Source organism: Macaca mulatta, chromosome 20 (assembly GCF_049350105.2).
Source record: "Macaca mulatta isolate MMU2019108-1 chromosome 20, T2T-MMU8v2.0, whole genome shotgun sequence".
Classification (NCBI taxonomy): domain Eukaryota; kingdom Metazoa; phylum Chordata; class Mammalia; order Primates; family Cercopithecidae; genus Macaca; species Macaca mulatta.
In genome coordinates, this window is record NC_133425.1 from 19,524,821 (window position 1) to 19,546,359 (window position 21,539).

Here is a 21,539-nt window from a genome sequence, read left to right on the forward strand (position 1 = left end):
TAAACAAGAAGTTCTAGTTATCTTTTTTTTTTTTTTTTTTAAGAGTCAGGTTCTCACTGTGTCACCAAGGTTGTAGTGCCGTGGTGTAATCATGGCTCATTGCAGCCTTGAACTTCTGGGCTCAAGTGATCCTCCCACCTCAACCTCCTGAGTAGCTGGGACTACAGGCATGCACCACCATGCCTGGCTAATTTTTTTAGAGATGGGGTCTTGCTACATTGCACAGTCTGGCCTCAAGTAATCCTCTTGCCTCAGCTTTCTGAGTTGCTGGGATTATCAGCATGAGCCACTGTGCCCAGCTAAACTGTGACTTTTGAGGCAACCCCTTCCCTTCCACAGAGTTTAGTTTCCTCATTTGCAAAATGAGGACAAACCTAGATGTTCTTGGAAGTTTCTTCCAGTTCTAATTGCCTATCTATAATCACAACTGTTGCAGAGCTTCCTAAAAAGCCTGGAAAAGTGCAACTCTTCCCCCTGGTGGTTTGCAGCTCTCCATTCAAGACGCTGTAAATCCCTCATTGGCTTCAAGACCTCCCTACCATTTTGGTTCTTGCACATTGAAGCCTCACTGGATTGCACAGTGGCTTCCCCAAATTCCGTACGCCTCAGGATATGATGCTTGGCACAGAGTTTTCCTTTTGTGCTCCTTTTAATGATTTTATTAGTATGGCCACAAGTTTGATGTCTACAGTACATGTTAACATAGCTAAATACAAATATTTGAAATAACTGTGGCAAGTTTTAAAATGTCAACTCTGAGTTATCATGCATGTCCCATGCATTTACATCTGCATCTGCAAATTGTACAATTCAATCTGTGCTTATCCTCACTGGGTCTCCCTGTGTGCCTCAGCTAGGGCAGGGCAGGGGCTATTGTGCATTTTTTCAGACCTAGATTTTCAAGAGCAACAGTGTTGAACTCTGGCATTCTATGGTGCATGGTGGCAACACTGGGTTTTGCTTTGGTTCAGGTAAAAATGCAATGACCAACTATTGCATCTGTGTGAGTCACCTGATTCCCCAGGGCCTGGGCTAGCACAAAGGGTATTTTGATATCCCTGTATGAGGCCCCTGGCAGTTTCTGAACCCGTTTCATCCCAGGGTAAAAGTCTAGAAGTGAGGTTCGCAGTCTTCCACCATGCTGTCAGTGATATAGCTGGAACCAAGATGGGATTCGTAGTAACTCTTTTCATCAAAGGTATTAACAGTCCAACCAACAACCTGGATTCCTTTAGCTGACCACTTCTTCAAGTAGGCCCTGGGGAAAGAGGAAAACCAATCCTGTTAGAATAATAAGCAGCTGTCTCAGGAATCTATAATGGCCACTAAGTATGGTGTTCACTGCATACCAGTAGTACCCAGAGGATGCCCCCTACCTGGCCTCTGCACTGTGACCAGAGGGACTGGTCCAAAACCCAGGATGCCATGAACCTTTCTGCACTGTTCCAGCTTAAAACATTTCAGTATCTCACTACTGAACTGTCCTTGGCACAGCTACTGAAGGGGTGCCTGACCTGGCCCCGACCTGTCTCCTTGGCTTCATCTCACATCACACTCCCCCTTTCTTTTCTGTGCTGATTCATTTTAAATTAATTGAAAGAATATGAATTTTCTTTCAATTCCTAGAAAGAACTATGCTCCTCCCTGTCAGAGCACATTACATACATTTTTCTCTCTCATCTGGATTCCTCCCAATTCCCACTCACCCTTCAGATCTTAGCTTAACTGTCACTTCCTTGGGGATCTGGATGACCAGATCAGATTACAGTCTGTGCACACTGTTCTCTCTGACATAGCCTGTATCTTAGTTTTAACTTTGTATTGATTGGATTTTTATTTGATTAGCATCTCTCTCTCTCCGACTTAGCTGTAAACATCACAAAGACAGAGATCATGGCTTTGATTCTTCACTGCATCTTCAGCTTCTCCATATGGAACCTTGCAATAGTGTAGGCACTTACCAAGTATTTATTGAACTGAATCATGCACGTCTGAAATAATACTAGACTTAAACTCTAATCAGCTGAACTATACAGATCTAGAACTGCCAAAGAAATTATTCCGAGATCGCTAGCAGGTTAGGAAACGGAAATTTTATGGGGAGAGATGGAGGAGTGCCTATAACGTAAGATGGTAGGCAGGAGGTTGATGCCCACAGGATGTCCTCACTGTGGTTCTGCCCAGGATCCTGTGTTGGCTTTCAAAAAAACCACTCATAGAAATAAAATCCCTTTCTCAGCAGTTTCACAGGTTCACTTTTTTTCTTCAAAATACACTAAAAACCCAAAAATATGTGATCAACTTGGTCTGAAAACAGTGAAATATGCCTGAATTCTTCCCACCTAAGAAGTGAAACTGGCAATCCAATTTAGAGGCATGGTAAGCTTTGCAGGTCAGAACCAATTCAGGGTGTCTACTCTGTTAATCCTTCCTTTCAAATAAGAGCATTCAGGACATGTGTCTGGGTAAAATAAAAAACCTTACAACTTACGGGGATACAAAATCCTTTTGCATGAGGAAAGCTGAAATTCCACACAGGTACCACAAGATATTATGCATGCTCCAATCGAGCAAAATGTCCATCATCACAAATATGAAATGTTTCCAGAAAGTATCATAGCGTGGTTTCCCATCTCCTGTATGGCTAAGGCTCCAAGGTCTGTGAGTTAATGCTGTTATTACATTCCGATCTGTTTGTCTCATCTGAAAAGGAATTTGGGGAAGTAAAATAATGATCATATATAAAGTTGAATACTTACTAGTTTAGATTTAGCCAATGTGCTCAATCAGATGAGGTGGTCATGGTTGGTACCCTGCCCCGGTATCTACGAAGTAAGTTCTCAATCATAAACCCTTTGAGAAAATAATGTGATGGATGTAAAGCATTAATATGCAGTACATATGAGAACTTTTTTTTCCACAATCCTTAAAAACTGCAATCCTATCTTTAAAATGGAAAAATTACAACCTCAGGATCAAATTTTAACAAAGTCACGAGAATAAACTTTTAATTGGATATCGACTTAAATCTTGGCCAGAGATAATTAATTAGAACTCAGTGAGGATGGAACCAAGGTCAGTTCAAGATGGGCTGGTTAGTTTGGGCCCTTTCCAGAGCAAATGGCTGAAAAGAGTTGTAGGGGTGAGGAGGGGAATGGGGAAGTGAGGTGGTAAGGGAGAGAAGGGATTGTGATGAGATAATGGGAGAGGGCGACAGAGAAATGGAGAGATGTGGATGGAGTTCCTTCAGTCTCTGCTCTTGTGCTCCTTTTGGGGAATGTCTTACACGTTTTAAAGGACTCTGTGGTCAAGGAAGTTTGGGAAACACTGTTCCAAATGTCTGCAAGCCCCATGACCCTATTCATCTCCATGATAGCTTCTATTGATAGGCTCTATCCTCACTAAAAATTTTCAATGTATGCTCTGTTGGTCACTGGTAAAGAATGCTACGGAACCAACTCATTATTTTGGAAACTGGTAAATAATAGGCAAGATTAAGCATTTATTCTGCCTCTTCGGTAACTAAATAGTAAAAGAGGAAAAGTTTCTTTTTATAGATCTATTTCAGCTAATGCAAGATGTAATAGAATTAAAATATCAACATTTTGTAGCTCCCTAGAAAATGGACAGATCTGGCCAATGAGCATCAACAGCAGCTAACCACAACAGGAGTCAACCAGATGTCAAGTGCCTCCTGACAGAAAAACACCCTCATCTCTAGAGTTATCTTGCCAAGAATAACCAATCCTAACCTCATCAAGGCAAGCTTCCAGCTCTCACTACCAGTTTATAGAAAATAAAGAGAGAAAAGTATTAAACCATATCATGGCATAATCAGCAAAATCTGGACTTGGGTAAACTCTACAAAACAATAATCTGGTTTCTTTAGTAAATACAAAACAAGGACTGCCCCCCTCACCCCCCCAAAAAAAAACAGAGAGACAGAACCTGCAAGTTTTAAGATTTACAGTTGCTGGCAGGGCATGGTGGCTCACACCTATAATCACTTTGGGAGGCTGAGGCGGGCAGATCACCTGAGGTCAGGAGCTGGAGATCAGCCAGGCCAACATGGTGAAACCCCGTGTCTACTAAAATACAAAAAAATTAGCCAGGCATGGTGGTGTGTGCTTGTAATCCCAGCTACTTGGGAGGCTGAGGCAAGAGAATTGCTTGAACCCAGGAGGCAGAGGTTGTGATGAGCTGAGATCATACCACTGGGCGACAGAGCGGGACTCCGTCTCAAAAACAAACAAAAGAAGATTTACGATTGTAACACGCAGATCTTATTTGGTTCCTATTCAAATGAGCAATTTATGAAAACCAAAAAACCATTTATGACATTTCTGGGACAAGTCAAAATTTATACACTGACTGGATATTTGATGATATGAAGAATTTATTGCTAATAATTTTTAGATGGGACAATGACATTGTGGCTATGTTTTTAAAAAGGCATCACTAGGTTGGTTACGGTGGCTCATGCCTGTAATCCCAGTACTTTGGGAGGCTGAGGTGGAAGGATTGCTTGAGCTTAGGAGTTGGAGAACTGCCTGGGTAATACAGAGAGACCCTGTCTCTACAAAAAATAAAAATAAAAATAAAAAATTAGCTGGGCGTGGTAACATGCGCCTGTGGTTCCAGCTACTTGGAAGGCTGAGGCAGGAGGATCATTTGAACCTGGGAGGTCAAGAGTGCAGTAAGCCATGATCACACCACTGCACTCCAGCCTGGGAAACTGAGGGAGAACCTGTCTTTAAAAATAAACAAAATAAAATGGCATCACTTTTTAAAGATTCTTAATGCAATTTTATGGATAGAATAACATTTGCTTCAAAATAACACTGGGGAAGATCAATGGGGTTATGGGTAAAATGAGCTGGATAACAGTTATGGTGGAGGGGGGGTGCACTGTACTACTCTATTTTATGCATGTTTTAGATTCTCCATAATTAAGAATTTATTTTATGAAGGTATGTTCTGCTATTAGTTGGTGAGAAGTGGGGGCTACATAATTCTTTTCTGTTCTGAGAATTTTACCACAGTAATCTGAGTGAGCCTATAAATAACATAAAAGAAGGGGCAAAAGAGGAATGGCATTCTATAAAGGGTATGAATACATTCCCCTTTTGGAATTTCTCTTATTAATTTAAAAGAGGAGCTTCTCAACTGTGACCTTGATGCCATTCAATTTAATAGGCATCTATCCTGTGCTTATGCAGCCCAGTACAATTATCTACACTAGCTCACCTAATATGATAAGAAAAACCCTGAATATTACCTTATAGATAACTTCTGGCAAGAAAGAACAGACCACACTATTATTGTACAGTTGAGGAAATTCCATATACATTTTCTTTAGAGCCTCAGTAGCCTGTAAAATAGAGAGATTCATATATTTAAAATTGATTAAAATGTGACAGCCCCAGCCAATAACTATCATATATTAAGTATAACCCTATGGAATAAAACAGAAGGTTACTAGAAATGGAGGTGCTAAAAGTATTGGCAGAGTCTACTGTCCACTGGGATGCATTTTAAACTCACACCAGCAGCAAACAAGGAAGAAGGTGGGGTACTGCTGCTTTACTCCCTCTGAGGGCCTCATCCCTTTTGTCATAGTTTTGAAAAGTGTGGTAAGCTATAGGCCAGATGAGGCCAGAGGCAAAATTTTCCTTGCCTTATACCCTAGTTTATCCACTATGAGAAGTCCTTTCATACCCAAAGCTCTCCCTGTGCCTTTTCCAAATGAAACATGAGCCAGCCAGTCTGGGAACTACAGAGGGTAGATTTCTCAGTCCAGGGGACTGAGAGGACGCATCACTCATCACCAATATGGAGGCAGAAGCAATGGGGCAGGGGTAGGAGGGACTGGGAAGAGTTAAGAGGCTCCCAATTCTTCCCAAGGTGAATAGAAGTTTCTTTTTATAGTACTCTAGCTACAAAATGAAGAAGACATGATAGAATTTAAGTATTATTTGGTAACCCCTAGTGAAGTGACATCAATAGCAGCTAACAACAAGAAAGTCACCAGCCATGTGGCATGCAATGCTGCTGCTGCATAATTTGTGAAACACTGCTAATTTTTGGGATGTCAAACATACCCCTAACCAAATATGATGAGCAAAATGCATTCCCCCACCAAAATAAAAAAGAACACAAATTTTCCAAGTCATGCCTCCTCTTCACTAATGCAACTGAAGGTGAGCTATAGAACGCTGTTTTGTTTTGTTTTTGCTGTTTGAACAAAGACATGCGCTGTAAACTCTTCACATTTACATTATTTAATTCTCACAACAACTCTGTGGTAACTGCTTTTAGTATTCCCATTTTACCCATGAAGAAACTGAAGCTCATCAAAATTAAGGTTACCCTGTAGTAAGAGCTCAGTCAAGGTCTGTTGGACTCCCAAGCCCATGATTTTGGCCACCATGCTCTACTAGCTCCACTTTGTTGCCTACACTTGTCCCTCTCTACTACCATCTTGGTGAATTAGGTCACTATGTTCTACCCAGTCTTGGCTGAACACCCATGAGCACCCATCGAGAAAACTCAAATAGCTAGATTTTTAAAAAAATGTCTACTTCTTTTTAAAAAGTATTCTAAGAGAAGCCAGGCATGGTGGCTCACACCTGTAATCCAAGCACTTTGGGAGGCCAAGGCAGGCGGATCACTTGAGGCCAGGAATTTGAGACCAGCCTGGCCAACATGGCAAAACCCCATCTCTACTAAATATACAAAAATTAGCCAGGTGTGATGGCACACGCCTCTAATCCCAGCTGCTTGGGAGGTTGAGGCAGGAGAATTGCTTGAACCCTGGAGGCAGAGGTTGCAGTGAGCCAAGATCGCACCAATGCACTCCAGCCTGGGCAACAGAGTGAGACTCTGTCCCAGAAAACAACAACAACAACAAAAAACCTAAGAGAATAAGCATGAAAGTCAGTATACCGTGGGTGAAATGTAGGACCTATCAGCATTCCCAAATGCGGGCTGCAACATCAACAATGAGTACCTGAAGTGCTCATTAAAAATACACGCTCCTGGCCGGGCGCGGTGGCTCAAGCCTGTAATCCCAGCACTTTGGGAGGCCGAGACGGGCGGATCACGAGGTCAGGGGATCGAGACCATCCTGGCTAACACGGTGAAACCCCGTCTCTACTAAAAAATACAAAAAACTAGCCGGGCAAGGTGGCGGGCGCCTGTAGTCCCAGCTACTCGGGAGGCTGAGAAAGGAGAATGGCGTAAACCCGGGAGGCGGAGCTTGCAGTGAGCTCAGATCCGGCCACTGCACTCCAGCCTGGGCGACAGAGCGAGACTCCGTCTCAAAAAAAAAAAAAAAAAAAAAAAAAAATACACGCTCCTTGAGCCTACCCTAGATATTTTCAGAATCTCTTCCCTAGGGAGAATGGCCCAGTAAATTTGTATTTTAAAATAGGTATTCCAGGTGATTCTAATGCAGACCGATTAGAAACCTAGTGGTATACAACTATCAGTTTACCAGAATAATAAATTAGTTATCATTCTCTTTTTTCTTCAAAAATAGGAGTTAACTGTAATAAAATTAGAGTGTATACTTAGGCTCCACATTTCAGGTTTTTTTTTTTTTTTTTGAGACGTAGTCTTGCTGTCACCCAGGCTGGAGGACTACTGGCACAATCTTGGCTCACTGCAACCTCTGCCTCCCCGGTTCAAGCAATTCTCCTGCCTCAGCCTCCAGAGTAGCTGGGATCACAGGTGCCCGCCACCACGTCCAACTAATTTTTGTATTTTTAGTGGAGACGGGGTTTCACCATATTGGCCAGGCTGGTCTCAAACTCCTGACCTCAGGTGATCCACCCGCTTCGGCCTCCCAAAGTGCTGGGATTACAGGCATGAGCCACCGCACCCGGCCCATTTTGGGTTTTAACAACTGGTTTTAATGATATGGGATTAATTTTTAAAAAAATGGCATCATCAGAATTTTCAACCAGTAGATGGCCATTACCGATTATTAATATTGCTAGGGGAAAAATACTCAAGTTGCCCAAATGGGGAAAAAAGTACTTGCACTTGAAAAGCTGGTTATAAGAGAACAAATGTAATCAGAATCATATCTTCCCACTGATTTTCATTGTAATAATATGTTCTTATGAGTAAAAGTGCAGGCTCTAAAATTTAAGCCAAATTTTATCTAGGAATGTCAAACACATTTGAAGAAAATAAATGATTTTCTGATAAAAGTATAGCTGCTAAAATCAATGAATAACAAAACTATACATAAGGGATATAAATTATACAAAGGGATAAATCTATGTAAAACGTATATGTTCTGTTAACTATTAGCTTTTAATATAGGAATTCTCTTTAAATGCAGTCCATAGTTGTCCATATAAGGCCCTTAACTTTTAAGCTAGATAAAATTGGTCTTGTATACAACTCCGGAATTCCTTTTTATGAGGTTACTTGGGTGGTTTTTTCTAGAAGTGCTTTTCACTGTTTACTTAATATCTTTTGTAAATGCTTTATGTAAATAATAGAAACTTCCATTTTGTGCTGGTTATTGAATATCAGAAGTTTTGTAAAGGTTCCATAAAAGGTTAAAAAGTTCCATAATTTACTGTTTTCTTAAATGATGTAGATTCCTGCATTGTACACTTCCATTCAACAAATATAATTTATAAAACTAAGTTTTAAAAAGAATAAATAACAAAATATATGTAATTTCGGAAATGACTATCAATGAAATAAGATTCCTTTTTAACAAACTGAAGTCCATGGTTTAAACTGTACCTTGTTTGCATGGCCTTTGACATCAAAGAAGATTGTGAGGTTATGGTTTAGGCACTCTGCAACGGCTTCCCTCAGGGTAGGGATCTTTTCATCAGGGAAATCATTCCTGTAAGAGAAGAGAAAATACATTGTAGGAAAAAAGAGGAAGTGATAACCTCTATTGTAACAAACATTTTGCAAATGTCTCCCAATCAAAAGGAAAGAGTATTTTCTCCAACATTTTTTCTTTGACCATAGTAAAGTCCAAGGATAATTTACTGTAAGTTTTTTTGTTCTGTTTTGTTTTGTTTTGAGATGGAGTCTTGCTCTGTTGCCCAGGCTGGAGTGCAAAGGTGCAATCTCAGCTCACTAGAACCACCAACTCCCGGGTTCAAGCGATTCTCCCGCCCCAGCCTCTCAAGTAGCTAGGACTACAGGAGTGTGACACCACGCCTGGCTAATTTTTTGTATTTTTAGTAGAGACAGGGTTTCACCATGTTGGCCAGGCTGGTCTTGAATTCCTGACGTCAAGTGATCTACCTGCCTTGGCCTCCCAAAGTGCTAGGATTACAGGTGTGAGCCACCGCATCTGTCCTACTGTAATAATTTGATCCAAAGTATAGATACTATATTTTCCACATTTTTATTGCTATACACTTAGACATATTTCTGTGATATGCACACAATGTATAATGATAAAATCAGGGTATTTAGGATGTCCATCACCCCAAATATTTATCATTTCTTTGTGTTAGGAACATCTGAATCTCCTAGCTCTTTTGAAATATACAACAGATTGTTAACTATAATCACCCTACTATGTTATTGAACATGAGAATTTATGCCTTCTATCTAACTGTATGTTTGTACTCATTAACCAAATTCTCTTCATTCTCCTCTTCCCCCAACCCCATACCCTTCCCAGGCTCTGGTAACTATCATTCTTCTCTCTACCTCCATGAGATCAACTTTTTTAGCTCCCATATATGAGTGACAACATGTAATATTTGCTTTTCTGTGCCTGGCTTATCTTATTTCATTTAACATAATACCTTCAGTTCCATCCATGTTGCTGCAAATGACAGGATATTATCCTTTTTTATGGCTACAAAGTATTCCATTGAGTATATTTACCACAATTTCTTTATCCATTCATTCACTGATGAACACTTAGGTTGATTCCGTATCTTGGCTATTGTGAATAGTGTTGTAATAAACATGGGGGTGCAAGTATGCCTTTGATATACTAGTTTCCTTTCCTTTGGATAGATACCAACTAGTGGGATTACTGGATTGCATGATAGTTCTATATTTTTAGTTTTTTGAGAAACCTCCATACTGTTTTCCATAATGGCTGTACTAATTTACATTCTCACCAACAGAATATAAGAGTTCCCTTTGCTCTGTATCCTCGCCAGCATCTGTTATTTTAAAAATCTTTTAAATAATGGCCGTTCTAACTAGATAAGATGGTATTTCATTGTGGTTTGGATTTGCATTTCCCTAGTAATTTGTGGTGTTTTTTCATATGCCTGTTGGCCATTTGTGTGTCCTCTTTTGAAAAATGTCTATTCAAATTAGGATTTGAATAGATGTTTTTAATGAGATTATTATTGTTTTTGCTGTTGAGTTCCTTGTATATTCTGGATATTAGTTACTTGTCTGTTGAACAGTTTGCAAATATTTTCTCCTATTCAACAGGCTGTCTTTTCACTGTTGATTGTTTCCTTTGTTGTACAGAAGCTTTTTAGTTTAATATAGTCGCATTTGCCTGTTTTTGTTGCCTATGCTTTTGAGGTCTTAGTCATAAAATCTTTGCCTAGACCAATGTCCCAGAGCATTTCCCCTATGTTTTCTTCTAGTAGTTTTATAGTTTCTGGTCTTAAATTTAAACTTTTAATCCATTTTGTGTTGATTTTCTAAATATAGTAAGAGGGGTCTAGTTTCAATATCCTGCATATGGATATCCAGTTTACACAGTACCAGTTATTGAAGAGAGTGTCCTTTCCCCACTTTATGTTCTTGGTGCCTTCATGGAGAATCAGTTGGCTATAAATATATGGATTTATTTCTTGGTTCTTTATTGTATTCCATTGATCTATGTATCTATTTTGTGTGTGTGCGTGTGTCTGTGTGTCAGTTTTTATACCAATACCATGCTGTTTTGGTTACTGTGGCTTTGTAGTATATCTTGAAGTGAGGTAGTATGATATGTCCAGCTCTGTCCTTTTTGCTCCGTATTGCTTTAGCTATTTGGGCTTTTTTATGGTTCCATATGAATTTTAGGATTGTGGCTTTTCTATTTCTCTGAAGAATGTCTTTGATATTTTGATAGGGATTGCACTGAATTGTAAATTATTTTGAGTAGAATGGTCACTTTAGGAATATTAATTCTTCTGATCCATGAGCATGGGATGTCTTTCCATTTGTTTGTGTCCTCTTTAATTTCTCTCATCAGTGTTTTGTAGTTTTCCTTGTAGAGCTCTTTCACCTCTTTGGTTATATTTATTCCTAGGTATTTTACTGTTTTTTTGGTAGCTATGTAAATGGGATTGCTTTCTTGATTTTTTTTACAGCTAGTTCATTATTTACATATAGATATGCTACTGATTTTTGTACACTGATTTTATATCCTGCAATTTTACTAAATTTGTTGATCAGTTCTAACAGTTTTTTGGTGAAGTCTTTAGGTTTTTCTACATACAAAATCATGTTGTCTGCAAAGAGGGACAATCTGACTTCCTCTTTTTCCAATTTGGATGCCTTTTATTTCTTTCTCTTTCCTGATTGCTCTAGCTAGTCAATCATTCCATATTTAGCGAAATTGATATGAAGGTCGAAAGAATCATGGAAGAAGTATTTAATCATATTATCCAGAGTTTGCTGTACTTGGGACTGAGAAAACTGAAAGTATCCAGTAAGTACAGACTAAATGCAATAATAAACTTTCCTTTTATTGCATGAAACTTTCAAACATGCTATGGTTGCTTTTAACCACAAGTAGATTGGGCTGTAATGGTATAAGAAGCAATAAGTAAATGGCTTGCACAAGCACTTTTAGAAAGCTTAAGACAACTGGATCACATGGTGGTGCCCAAGACATTTTTAATTCATATCCTGGTGACAAGTGAGCATTGAAAACCCAAGACTCGTAGATGAGAAGAATTGAAGCACACAGATACCTGAGCACAGACATTAGAGATTGATGGTCTTTGGTTTCTTACATTGTATAATGGATGTTATTTTTCTCTTTTTTGTTTTGTTTTGTTTTCCTTTTCTGGTGATTCTGTGCTTCTGACACTAGCTATAAATTGGGGTTCCCACCTCCTCCTCCTTGGGTTCAATTAATTTGTTAGAGTAGCTTGTGGAACTCAAATAAACATGTTTACAGGTTTATTATAGAGGATGTTACACAGGATACAGATGAAGACATGTGCAGGGTGATGAGGTATAGGGAAAGGGGCACAGAGCTTCCATGCCCTTTCTGGGTGCTCCATCATTCAGGAACCTCCATGTGTTCAAATACAGATATTCTTGACCACAGACGAGCAACAACAAAAATTATTTAATTTTAAAGAAATCAGTGAATTTCCATTGAATTAATAACATTATTAATAACCCTACTCCCGAAAGGGCAGAGTATATGCCACCTTTGGAAAACTCAGAGACTTAATTTTCAGATTGTAATTTCCCTAATAGAACCCTATGCAGGAGAAATTCCTAGGAATACATAAATCTGTTAACTGTATTGTGTATTTATTTAAGTGCAACTGTTTAAAATAAATAATAGTTTCTAAGACATAATTTTCTGATAAAGAAAATGAAGGCTAAGTGCTTGATACAAAAGAAATTAGTTCTTGTTTTATAATAAAATTATGATCTAACTTAATGCTAACTCAACTGCATTATTTCCACTGTAAGATCATGCTTTAAAAAAAGGGTAAGGATAGGCCAGGTATAGTGGGCTCATGCCTGTAATTTCAGCACTTTGGGAAGCCGAGGCAGGCGGATCACCTGAGGCCAGGAGTTCAAGACCAGCCTGGCCAACATGGTGAAACCCTGTCTCTATTAAAAATGCAAAAATTAGCTGGGTGTGGTGGCACATGCCTGTAATCCCAGCTACTCCGGAGGCTGAGGCAGGAGAATTGCCTGAACCCAGGAGGTGGAGATTGCAGTGAGCCAAGTTCGTGCCATTGTACTCCAGCCTGGACAACAAGAGTGAAACTCCACCTCCAAAAAAAAAAATAAATAAAAAAAATAAGGATAATTTAAACATTACAGGCAATTACCCCAGCCATTCTCATCAATTTCTATTCCCTGAGAGTGAAAGATGGGAGACCTGAATTTGTTGTTCGTTTGGCTGATCTTAGTTTCCTCCTTACCCTCCTCTTAGGACAAGCATCTCATCACACTGAGCATAATTCTAGAGAAAATATCTATTTTTTTCCCACAACATGATCCGTAAACACAAGCCAATTACTTCATTTAGTGTTCAATCACAGAAAACACACTCTGTTCCAATAGCAGAGCAAAGACTGGTTGTGTTAAAGATATTGGTGTTAAAGATATGTTGCCTTTGCTATGGTGTCTTCTTAAGGGATTTTTTGAACATTACAATTTCTTTTTTCCTAGGATGCACAAATTCCAGAGAAATGGACTCAGTGCTCCCTTAAAGGATTTTTAAGGGTAATGATGACCCTAAACATTTTTGCTTTAAGTATTAACTTTGAACCCGACATTTTATTAGCTGCAATGTCATTATAATATTAAAACCACTCTTTCCCTTGCATAAGCAGAGCAATAAAATATCTGATGACAGTCAAGAGCAATTCTAGCAACCTGGACTCATAATTCTCAAGTGTTACCAATATTCTTTCCTGCCTACATTATGATTTCCTTTGGCTGGCTGATGTTTTTCAGATCCTAGGAAAATAGGTCTGAATCATCTTTTAGGAAAAAGTATAACTTAATTGTTGGGTCAAATACTTAATATTCAAAGAGAATTGATCATTGTCTGGATAATTGATACTACATGAATAACCAGTGAGCACACACTTTTCAGTATTGCAAAGATGACAAGCAGAGAGGGATTTAAATAACCGCATTCCAAAGTACAGTATATTACTCAGCATACCAATTTCAAGGGTGTTTACAGCTGTAAGTGGGGAAGAGGATGTAGGTTCTGTGGTCATGTAAGTTTGAGAAAAGCTAATTTACAAGTAAGAATCAGCTGACGTGGACTGTTTATCCACAACAGAAGTATTCAGAGTACACTATTTGATCTTATTTGAACCTGTTTTTGTGGAACATCTTGTAAGATTAGCTCTGGTATATATACTTTGGAAGCTACGTTTACACTCTACCAGGAAAGAATTAAATTAGACACTGAAAGAACTTTCGCTCTTACAGGGTTGAAAGACACTGGGGGACAGCTAAAAACAGCATGATTTGGACTAAAACTTGGGATAGATTCTAGTCTTGGCTTCTTTATGAACTAGTTATTTGCCCTTGAGTAAATAATTTAACTTTTCTGGGATTATCTCTAAAGGCAAGATTGATCTAGATCTACAGTATCCTATATGGTAGCCACATATGGCTATTTCAGTTTAAATTTACATTTAAATTAAAAATTCACTTCCTCGTGTCACTAGCCACATATCAAGTGCTCAGTAGTCACAGGTACCCACCATATTAGACAGTGCAGATATAAAACATTTCCATCATTGCAGAAAGTTCTACTGCAAAGTGCTATTCTAGATGATTTCTAGGATACTCTCTATTCCTACAATTCTGTGATTCCTCAGAAGTTTGTTATGAGGATCAGAAGAATTAAAAGGGTTAAGTTAAAATGTAATATTATAGTATTACTTGAAGCTTTTAATGAATGTATAATTTGCTTCTTGGTACACCTGAAGGCAAGAAGATTGCCAAGCAATGGCTTTCAGCCTCATGATTCTATAGTGACTAGACAGAGTATTATCTTGAGAATGATTCTGAAGCCAAATTTAGCCTCAGTGGGAAAGACTAAAAACATAATGCCGAATTTCTGTTGTTCCTGGCACTTGCTCGTTACTTAGGAGACCTATATACAGTTCAAAACAAAACAAGACAATTCTCCTGGGGCAGATGTAATTAGAAGGCACCAGTGTCTATCTGTCATTTCCAATAAAAGCTAAAAGATCTGTTTAAGTGACAATAAACTACTTACCTGAGTCTGTGGTTTGCTGCAGGATTCAGCTTCCTAATTTGTTCAAACGTCAAATCACACAATCGACCAGTCCCATCGGTCGTCCTATCTACTGTGTTATCGTGCATTAAGACAGGAATCCCGTCAGAAGTAAACTCAATGTCCAACTCCACGCCTGTTGCTCCATTCTTAGCTGCCTTAACAAAAACATCAACAATATTGCTGTTAACTGGCCACAAACATCTTTTTGCATCTAACCACCCAAAAGACCAGCAGGGCTGGCTAAGACAGCTGTCCTTAATGATTCATTTTCCTTCCACTTCCCCCACCAAACAGCAATCCTGACCTGTTTCTGTTTTCTGTGTATATAACCTTACCTCAACTCCTAACTGATGGATTCCTTAAAAACTTTAATTTCCCCACTCTTCTTACTTCACATTGGAAGACTGGGAGACTTCAGGAACTTGCGTTTTATCTGGATGCTTTAACTATATGGTTCATCAATGGCTTACGAATACAGACAATTCCACTGTTTACCTACACTCTTTGTTGTACAGCAGTTCTGATGATCACCCTGTGGTTGTTGATGAGTCAAATATTTCACTACTTTGGCATAAATGAGTCAGGTTTTTGTTGGTTTAATTCCACACTCTACCACAAAGACACCACGCCTGCTTCTAGGACATACCACATTTTGTTTATGTAAGCAGCACTGGCTGTTGGCCAGTAAGTTGGTAAGCTTGATGAGGTAGATGAAAATTTATCTAAAAAGAGAATTTGACACTTAAATTACATGAGCCATGCTCCTCTGGAGACACACTATCTAATGTTTGCTTCCTTGGCTTCCTCATCACAATAAAGATGTGAAAAGCTCATTATGATCTATCTATATATATATTTTTTTTTGAGACAGGATCTGGCTCTGTTGCCCAGGTTAGAGTGCAATGGCATGATCTCAGCTCACTGAAACCTCTGCCTCCTAGGCTTAAGCCATCCTCCCACCTCAGCCTCCCAAGTAGCTGGGACTACCGGCATGTGCCACTACATCCAGCTAATTTTTGGATTTTTTGTAGAGATGGGGGTTTTACCATGTTGCCCCTGCTGGTCTTGAACTCCTGAGATCAAGCAATCCTCCTGCCTCAGCCTCCCAAAGTGCTGGGATTACAGGTGTGAGCCACTGTGCCCAGCCATGATCAAGATTTTTAATTTTTAAAAAAATATTCTAAGTCATGGTCTACTGGAAACATATACAGTAAAAAAGATTTAACATATGTGAATGTTTTGACCTAATTTCCTCAATCTCTTTCTGCCCTAAAAAGAAAAAGAAAAAGAAAGCTATTATTTATAGAGCCTTTTCTATTTGCCAAGCACTCTTCTAAGTGCTTTAAATGTATTAACTCTTTTAATCCTCACAACCCTGAAGTAGGTACTATTGCTATTTTCAATTAACAGATGAGAAAATTGAGACAAAGAAAGAGTAGGAAACTTGTCCAGGGATGCACAAGCTAGGATGCAGCAGAAGTTGCACTCTTATCCACTTCGGTTTTACTATCAACACTACAGATACAGCTGAAATTCTCCCTTTCATTCTCTTCCTTTCCTCTCCAGAGGAAATTACCATCTTAAAGTTGGTGTGTGTATCATTGTCATGTCACTCCCTTATAGGTTTTTACTTAACATAGAAAACTGTGCTAGTGAATAGTTAAGATTTCAATAGCCATTGTTATTTATTATGTCCTTTTAAACACATCTTTAAAGGTAATATAGTCAAATTTATCAATAATGTCCTTTATGGGTGGAGATTTTTCTGCCTTATTTAAATCTTGCTTTTCCCATGTGATACAGATGTACAACTATTTTGGAAAAACACACCACATTTTCCCTCTGCTCTCACATCACAACAATCAACCCCGACTTCTGGGACCAAAAATGTGGGATTTTTTCTCCACCAATAAGTAGTGGACACCAGCTGAGTATCCTCCAACTCGATTTTGATACTACATACCTGGAGACAGTGTCAGATCACAGGTCGAGGGCTTGGTCCCCAAGACTGCATCCCAACCTCCTCCAGACACAAATAGCAAGCTGGGGCCTCTGGAACTTCTAATCAATTGGGTTCAAGTCCTCTTAGGTTTATTTTAGTTTTTATTTTTTTAATTCCTCTTAGGTTTTTATGGAAGCTTCATGATGTCAGCATTCCTTCCCCCAGGGTATAGGGTGGGGTCCCTCTCTGAGGGGGGTCTTAAGACTCACAATTTGAAAGACAGGGAAAGATTCCAGTCCTGCCTTGGGGCAGGTGAAAGGAGGGCAGGAGAAGGTCAGAGAGATTCTGTTTCCTGAGGCCTGCTCCTAAGGCCTAGGATGCCTAACAAAAGACTGTAGCAAGGGCTGAGAGTTATGAGAAAGGAACCATGGATGAAAACCTATATATGTGTGTATATGTGCATATCTATACATACACACATACTTAATAGATTACAATATAGTATAAACATAACTTTTATATGCACTGAGAAACCAAAAAATTTGTGACTCCCTTTATTACAATATTTGCTTTATTGACTATTTACTCAGGTCTGGAACTGAACTTGCAATATCTCTTATATATACTAATATGTGAACTAGAACCAGGGGTTCATCTTTCTATCTCAGTTACTGGAATGACATAGAAGTACTGGTAAAGTCGGTCAGGCAGTGGCTCATGCCTGTAATCCCAGCACTTTGGGAGGCTGAAGCAAGTGGATCACTTGAGGTCAGGAGTTCGAGACCAGCCTTGCCAACATGGCAAAACGCCATCTCTACTAAAAAAAGAAACAAAAATTAGCCGGGCGTGGAGGAGCACACCTGTAATCTTAGCTACTCAGGAGCCTGAGGCACAACAATCGCTTCAGCCTGGGAGGTGGAAGTTGCAGTGAGCTGAGATTGCCCCACTGCACTCAAACCTGGCTGACAGAGAGAGACCTTGTCTCAAAAATAAATAAATAAACAAACAAATAAATAAAAGTATTGGTAAAGTCGAATGTATATATACATACATACATTTCTGACAGTGCTAGAATTTCTGGTAGATTATAAATGACATATACAAGGAAAAACTTGATAAATGTGAATTGAGTGTATTCCAAAAACAGATACACTATTATAAACAATGGCAAAGGAATGAAATTACACCCACAGTACATTCTCCACACGGGCCAGAGTGCAGCTTTAAAAGTATAAATCTTGGCCGGGCACGGTGGCTTACATCTGTAATCCCAGCACTTTGGGAGGCTGAGGCGGGCGGATCACCTGAGGTTGAGAGTTCAAGACTAGCCTGAACAACATGGCAAAACCCTGTCTCTACTAAAAAAATACAAAATTAGCTGGGCATGGTGGCACATGTCTGTAATCCCAGTTACTCGAGAGGCTGAGGCAGGAGAACCACTTGAACCCCGGAGGCAGAGGTTACAGTGAGCACAGATCGCGCCATTGAACTCCACCCTGGGCAACAAGAGTGAAACTCCATCTCAAAAAACAAACAAAAAAACCAAAACCAAAAAAAACCCCCATAAATTTAAATAAATAAATAAATTAATTTTTAAAATGTATAAATCTGGAGCCGGGCACGGTGGCTCATGCCTGTAATCCCAGCACTTTGGGAGACCAAGACGGGCGGATCACTGAAAGTCAGGAATTTGAGACCAGCCTGGCCAACATAGTGAAACCCTCCCTCTACTAAAAATAACAAAAATTAGCTGGGTGTGGTGGCAGGCACCTGTAATCCCAGCTACTTGGGAGGCTGAGGCAGGAGAATCACTTGAACCTGGTATACAGAGGTTGCAGTGAGCTGAGGTCATGCCAATGCACTCCAGCCTGGGCGACAGTGAGACTCCGTTTAAAAAAAAAAAACGAAAAAAAGGAAATGAGGGAGGCCAGGTGTGATGGCTCATGTCTGTAATCGTAGCACCTTAGGAGGTTGAGGCGGGAGGATCACTTTGAGGCCAGGAGTTTGAGACCAGTCTGGTCAACATAGCAGAACCCCGTCTCTACTAAAAATATAAAAATTAGCTGGGCGTGGTGGTGGGCGCCTGTAATCCCAGCTACTCGGGAGGCTGAGGCACGAGACTCGCTTGAACACGGAAGGCAGAGGTTGCAGTGCACGGAGATTGCACCACTGCACTTCAGCCTGGGTAAAAGAGTGAAACTCTGTCCACAAAAAAAAAAAAAAAAAAAAAAAAAAAAAAAAAAAAAAAAGAAGGAAGGAGAGAGAGAGAAAAAAAAAAAAAAAAAAGAAGAGAATCAGATACATTTACACAGATGCAAAAGCACCTAATCCACTGAAAAGCCCTCTCTGTAAGCTGTCATTATTATGAAGCCAGGAGAATGCCAAGAGCTGGGAGGTACCAAAAGTTTCAGGAGTGCCTTATGAAAAAGAGAGGGCAAAAATTGTTATGAGTCCAGCTGCCAGGCTTGTGCGAGTGCCAATGTGTGTGTCTGGGGAAAAGGTGATAAGGAAATTACTCACGTGACTCAGACGACAAGCAAAGGTATGTCCTGTGAAGGGTGAGCTATTTAGACTAACCTCAATTACTGACCAAGACCCTATTTGACCTGACCCATTTCCTACTTCATTCACACACCAGTCTTTGTTCTGTTCCTTGAAGTCCGGCCACACACTGCCTCTTCTGTTACCTGAACACCTCTATATTATTCCCATCTCAGGACCTTCTGCGTCTGCCTGGCTCCTTATAACTCCGGTTTCTGTTCAAATGTTGCTTCTTCGGAGACGATTTCTCTGGACTACTCCATCTAAATAAAATAGCGTAACTCCTCCCCTCGAGTTCCCCCGATTTCTTCATTGCACCTTTCACTCTCTTAAAGTTATCTCATTTACATGTTTACTTGTTTAAGGCTTGCCTCCCCCACTCCGATGTACACTCTGTAAACCAGGGACACTTTTGACCTTGTTCCTGGATGTAATCTCAACGTCAGTCCCACAGAAACGATATACATATCTGCTGTCGTCTGTAAATATAAAACCTGAAGTCGGGAGATCCCTAGACAGTGGGAGGGATCAAGGGCCGGGAGTGTGCCTTGTGGACGAATGAGGAAGTGGGAAGGTCGTCTTGAGTAGATCGGGGAACCCTGGGAAGGAAAAGTAGAAGTCCGAGCTCTCGGGAGGACCGAGGGGCGCGAGGCGTGGGTGTCTCACCTGCCGAATGGCCGCCAGCGTGTTCTCGGGCGCGTCGTGGCTGCCGCCGCGGTGGGCGATGGCAGAAATGCGGTCCCGGGGCTTGAGCACCTGCAGGACCCTGCAAGAGGGCACCGGCTCAAAGCTGAAGACGCGCAGCAGAACGAAGAGGCTGCCGGTGAGGAGGCAGGCATTGACCGGGCTTCGCGTCACCAGCAGCAGCACCAGCAGCAGGAAGGAGAAAGGGCCCAAGAGGCCGCCCTGGTCCTCCCACAGCCACATGCCGGCGCCCGCACCGGCACGGACTGGAGTCCCGGACCCGCCGGGCTCCCGGGGCAGGAGAGCGAGAAGCGAGGGGGAGGGTCCAAGGCACCGGCAGCAGCGGGCACCCTCTGAGTGGACCAGCGCCGCACAATGGCGGCAGCGGACACATCCAGAGAGGCAGTCGGCTGCCTAGCCAATCAGGGATCGGGATTCGCAGCGCTAGTAGGCGGAGCCGCTCCCTGGCAACGGGGGCGGGCCCAGGCCCCAGCCCCAGGCCCAGGCCCCAGACCCTAGACCCTAGGCTCACATTCCAAACCCAAAGTGGCTTAGGGTTTTCTGGGGTCTGAATTTCAACCTGGGCTTTCAGACTCCTAGGCGAGAAAAGGAGGGCTAAGAACCGTCCTAAAGCTGTAGGACTGGGAGGGATTTTAGTGACTCCTTTATCTGCCCTGGAGGAAACTGAAGTCCAGGGAACTTGGAGAGGCAGGATGCTTAGACTATCAGTTCAATTCAATTCAATTCCGTTCAGTTCAGTTCAGTTCAGTTCAGTTCAAGATGTACCAAATACCGGTCCAGGTGCTCCGGACACAGTTGAACAGGACCTACAGGGTTTTTGCTCTTACGGGACTCACATTCTCGTGGGTGGAAATAAAAGTGTTAGCAAGTACACCTAACGTTTACAGAGCACTTACCATGTCCTAGATACTTGGTGAGCAAACACTTTATATGCTTATCTCATTCTCAATACAGCCTAACAGTTATTATCTCAGGAGACTGATTTCAATCGACTTAATTTTCCTGATTCTGGGGGACTGGAAGAGCCTAGCAAAGAAGGCACAATCGGATTATAAAACTGGAAGGGGTTTTAAGGATTCCCTTATTTCATAGATGAGGAAACTGAGGATAGGTGAATTAAGCAGTTAATGGCAGGATGGGGACTGACATAAAGGCCTCCCTAGTGACTTGTGACATTTTCACTCCTCCTCCCCCTAATCTTACTTCTGCTAAGGGCTTTTGTACCAGGGGCTGTGCAAGAGTTACCTCAACTGTGCCTCACAACTACCCTTGTGATAGGCACCTTTAACCCACCATTTAACATATGCAAAAACAGGCACTGGAAGGAGGATAAGAGAGATAGACTGTAAAGCCGAGTTAGGCAATGAAAAGGGACCC

At 40.8% G+C, this 21,539-nt stretch overlaps 1 protein-coding gene across 4 annotated transcripts; it reads right to left on the minus strand.

The window, feature by feature from the left end:
* Positions 1-412: 412 nt before the first annotated feature.
* Positions 413-20,518, minus strand: GDE1 (glycerophosphodiester phosphodiesterase 1). 4 transcript variants are annotated; one of them, NM_001260575.1, is given in 6 exon segments: positions 413-1,258; positions 2,492-2,703; positions 5,279-5,371; positions 8,767-8,872; positions 14,954-15,129; positions 20,124-20,405. In NM_001260575.1, coding segments are annotated over 6 exon segments (996 nt in total). In that variant the 5' UTR covers positions 20,385-20,405; the 3' UTR covers positions 413-1,110.
* Between the last annotated feature and the right edge of the window lie 1,021 nt (positions 20,519-21,539).

Bases quoted from the DNA above. Each gene is read 5' to 3' on its own strand.
- GDE1 (XM_015125655.3), bottom strand. From the start codon at position 20,384: ATGTGGCTGTGGGAGGACCAGGGCGGCCTCTTGGGCCCTTTCTCCTTC. The intron at 8,873-14,953 runs GTAAGTAGTTTA...CTTCTCTTACAG, and splicing joins GCAGCAAACCACAGACTCAG to GAATGATTTCCCTGATGAAA. The intron at 2,704-8,766 runs GTACAGTTTAAA...ATTCCTTTTCAG, and splicing joins TCAAAGGCCATGCAAACAAG to ATGAGACAAACAGATCGGAA.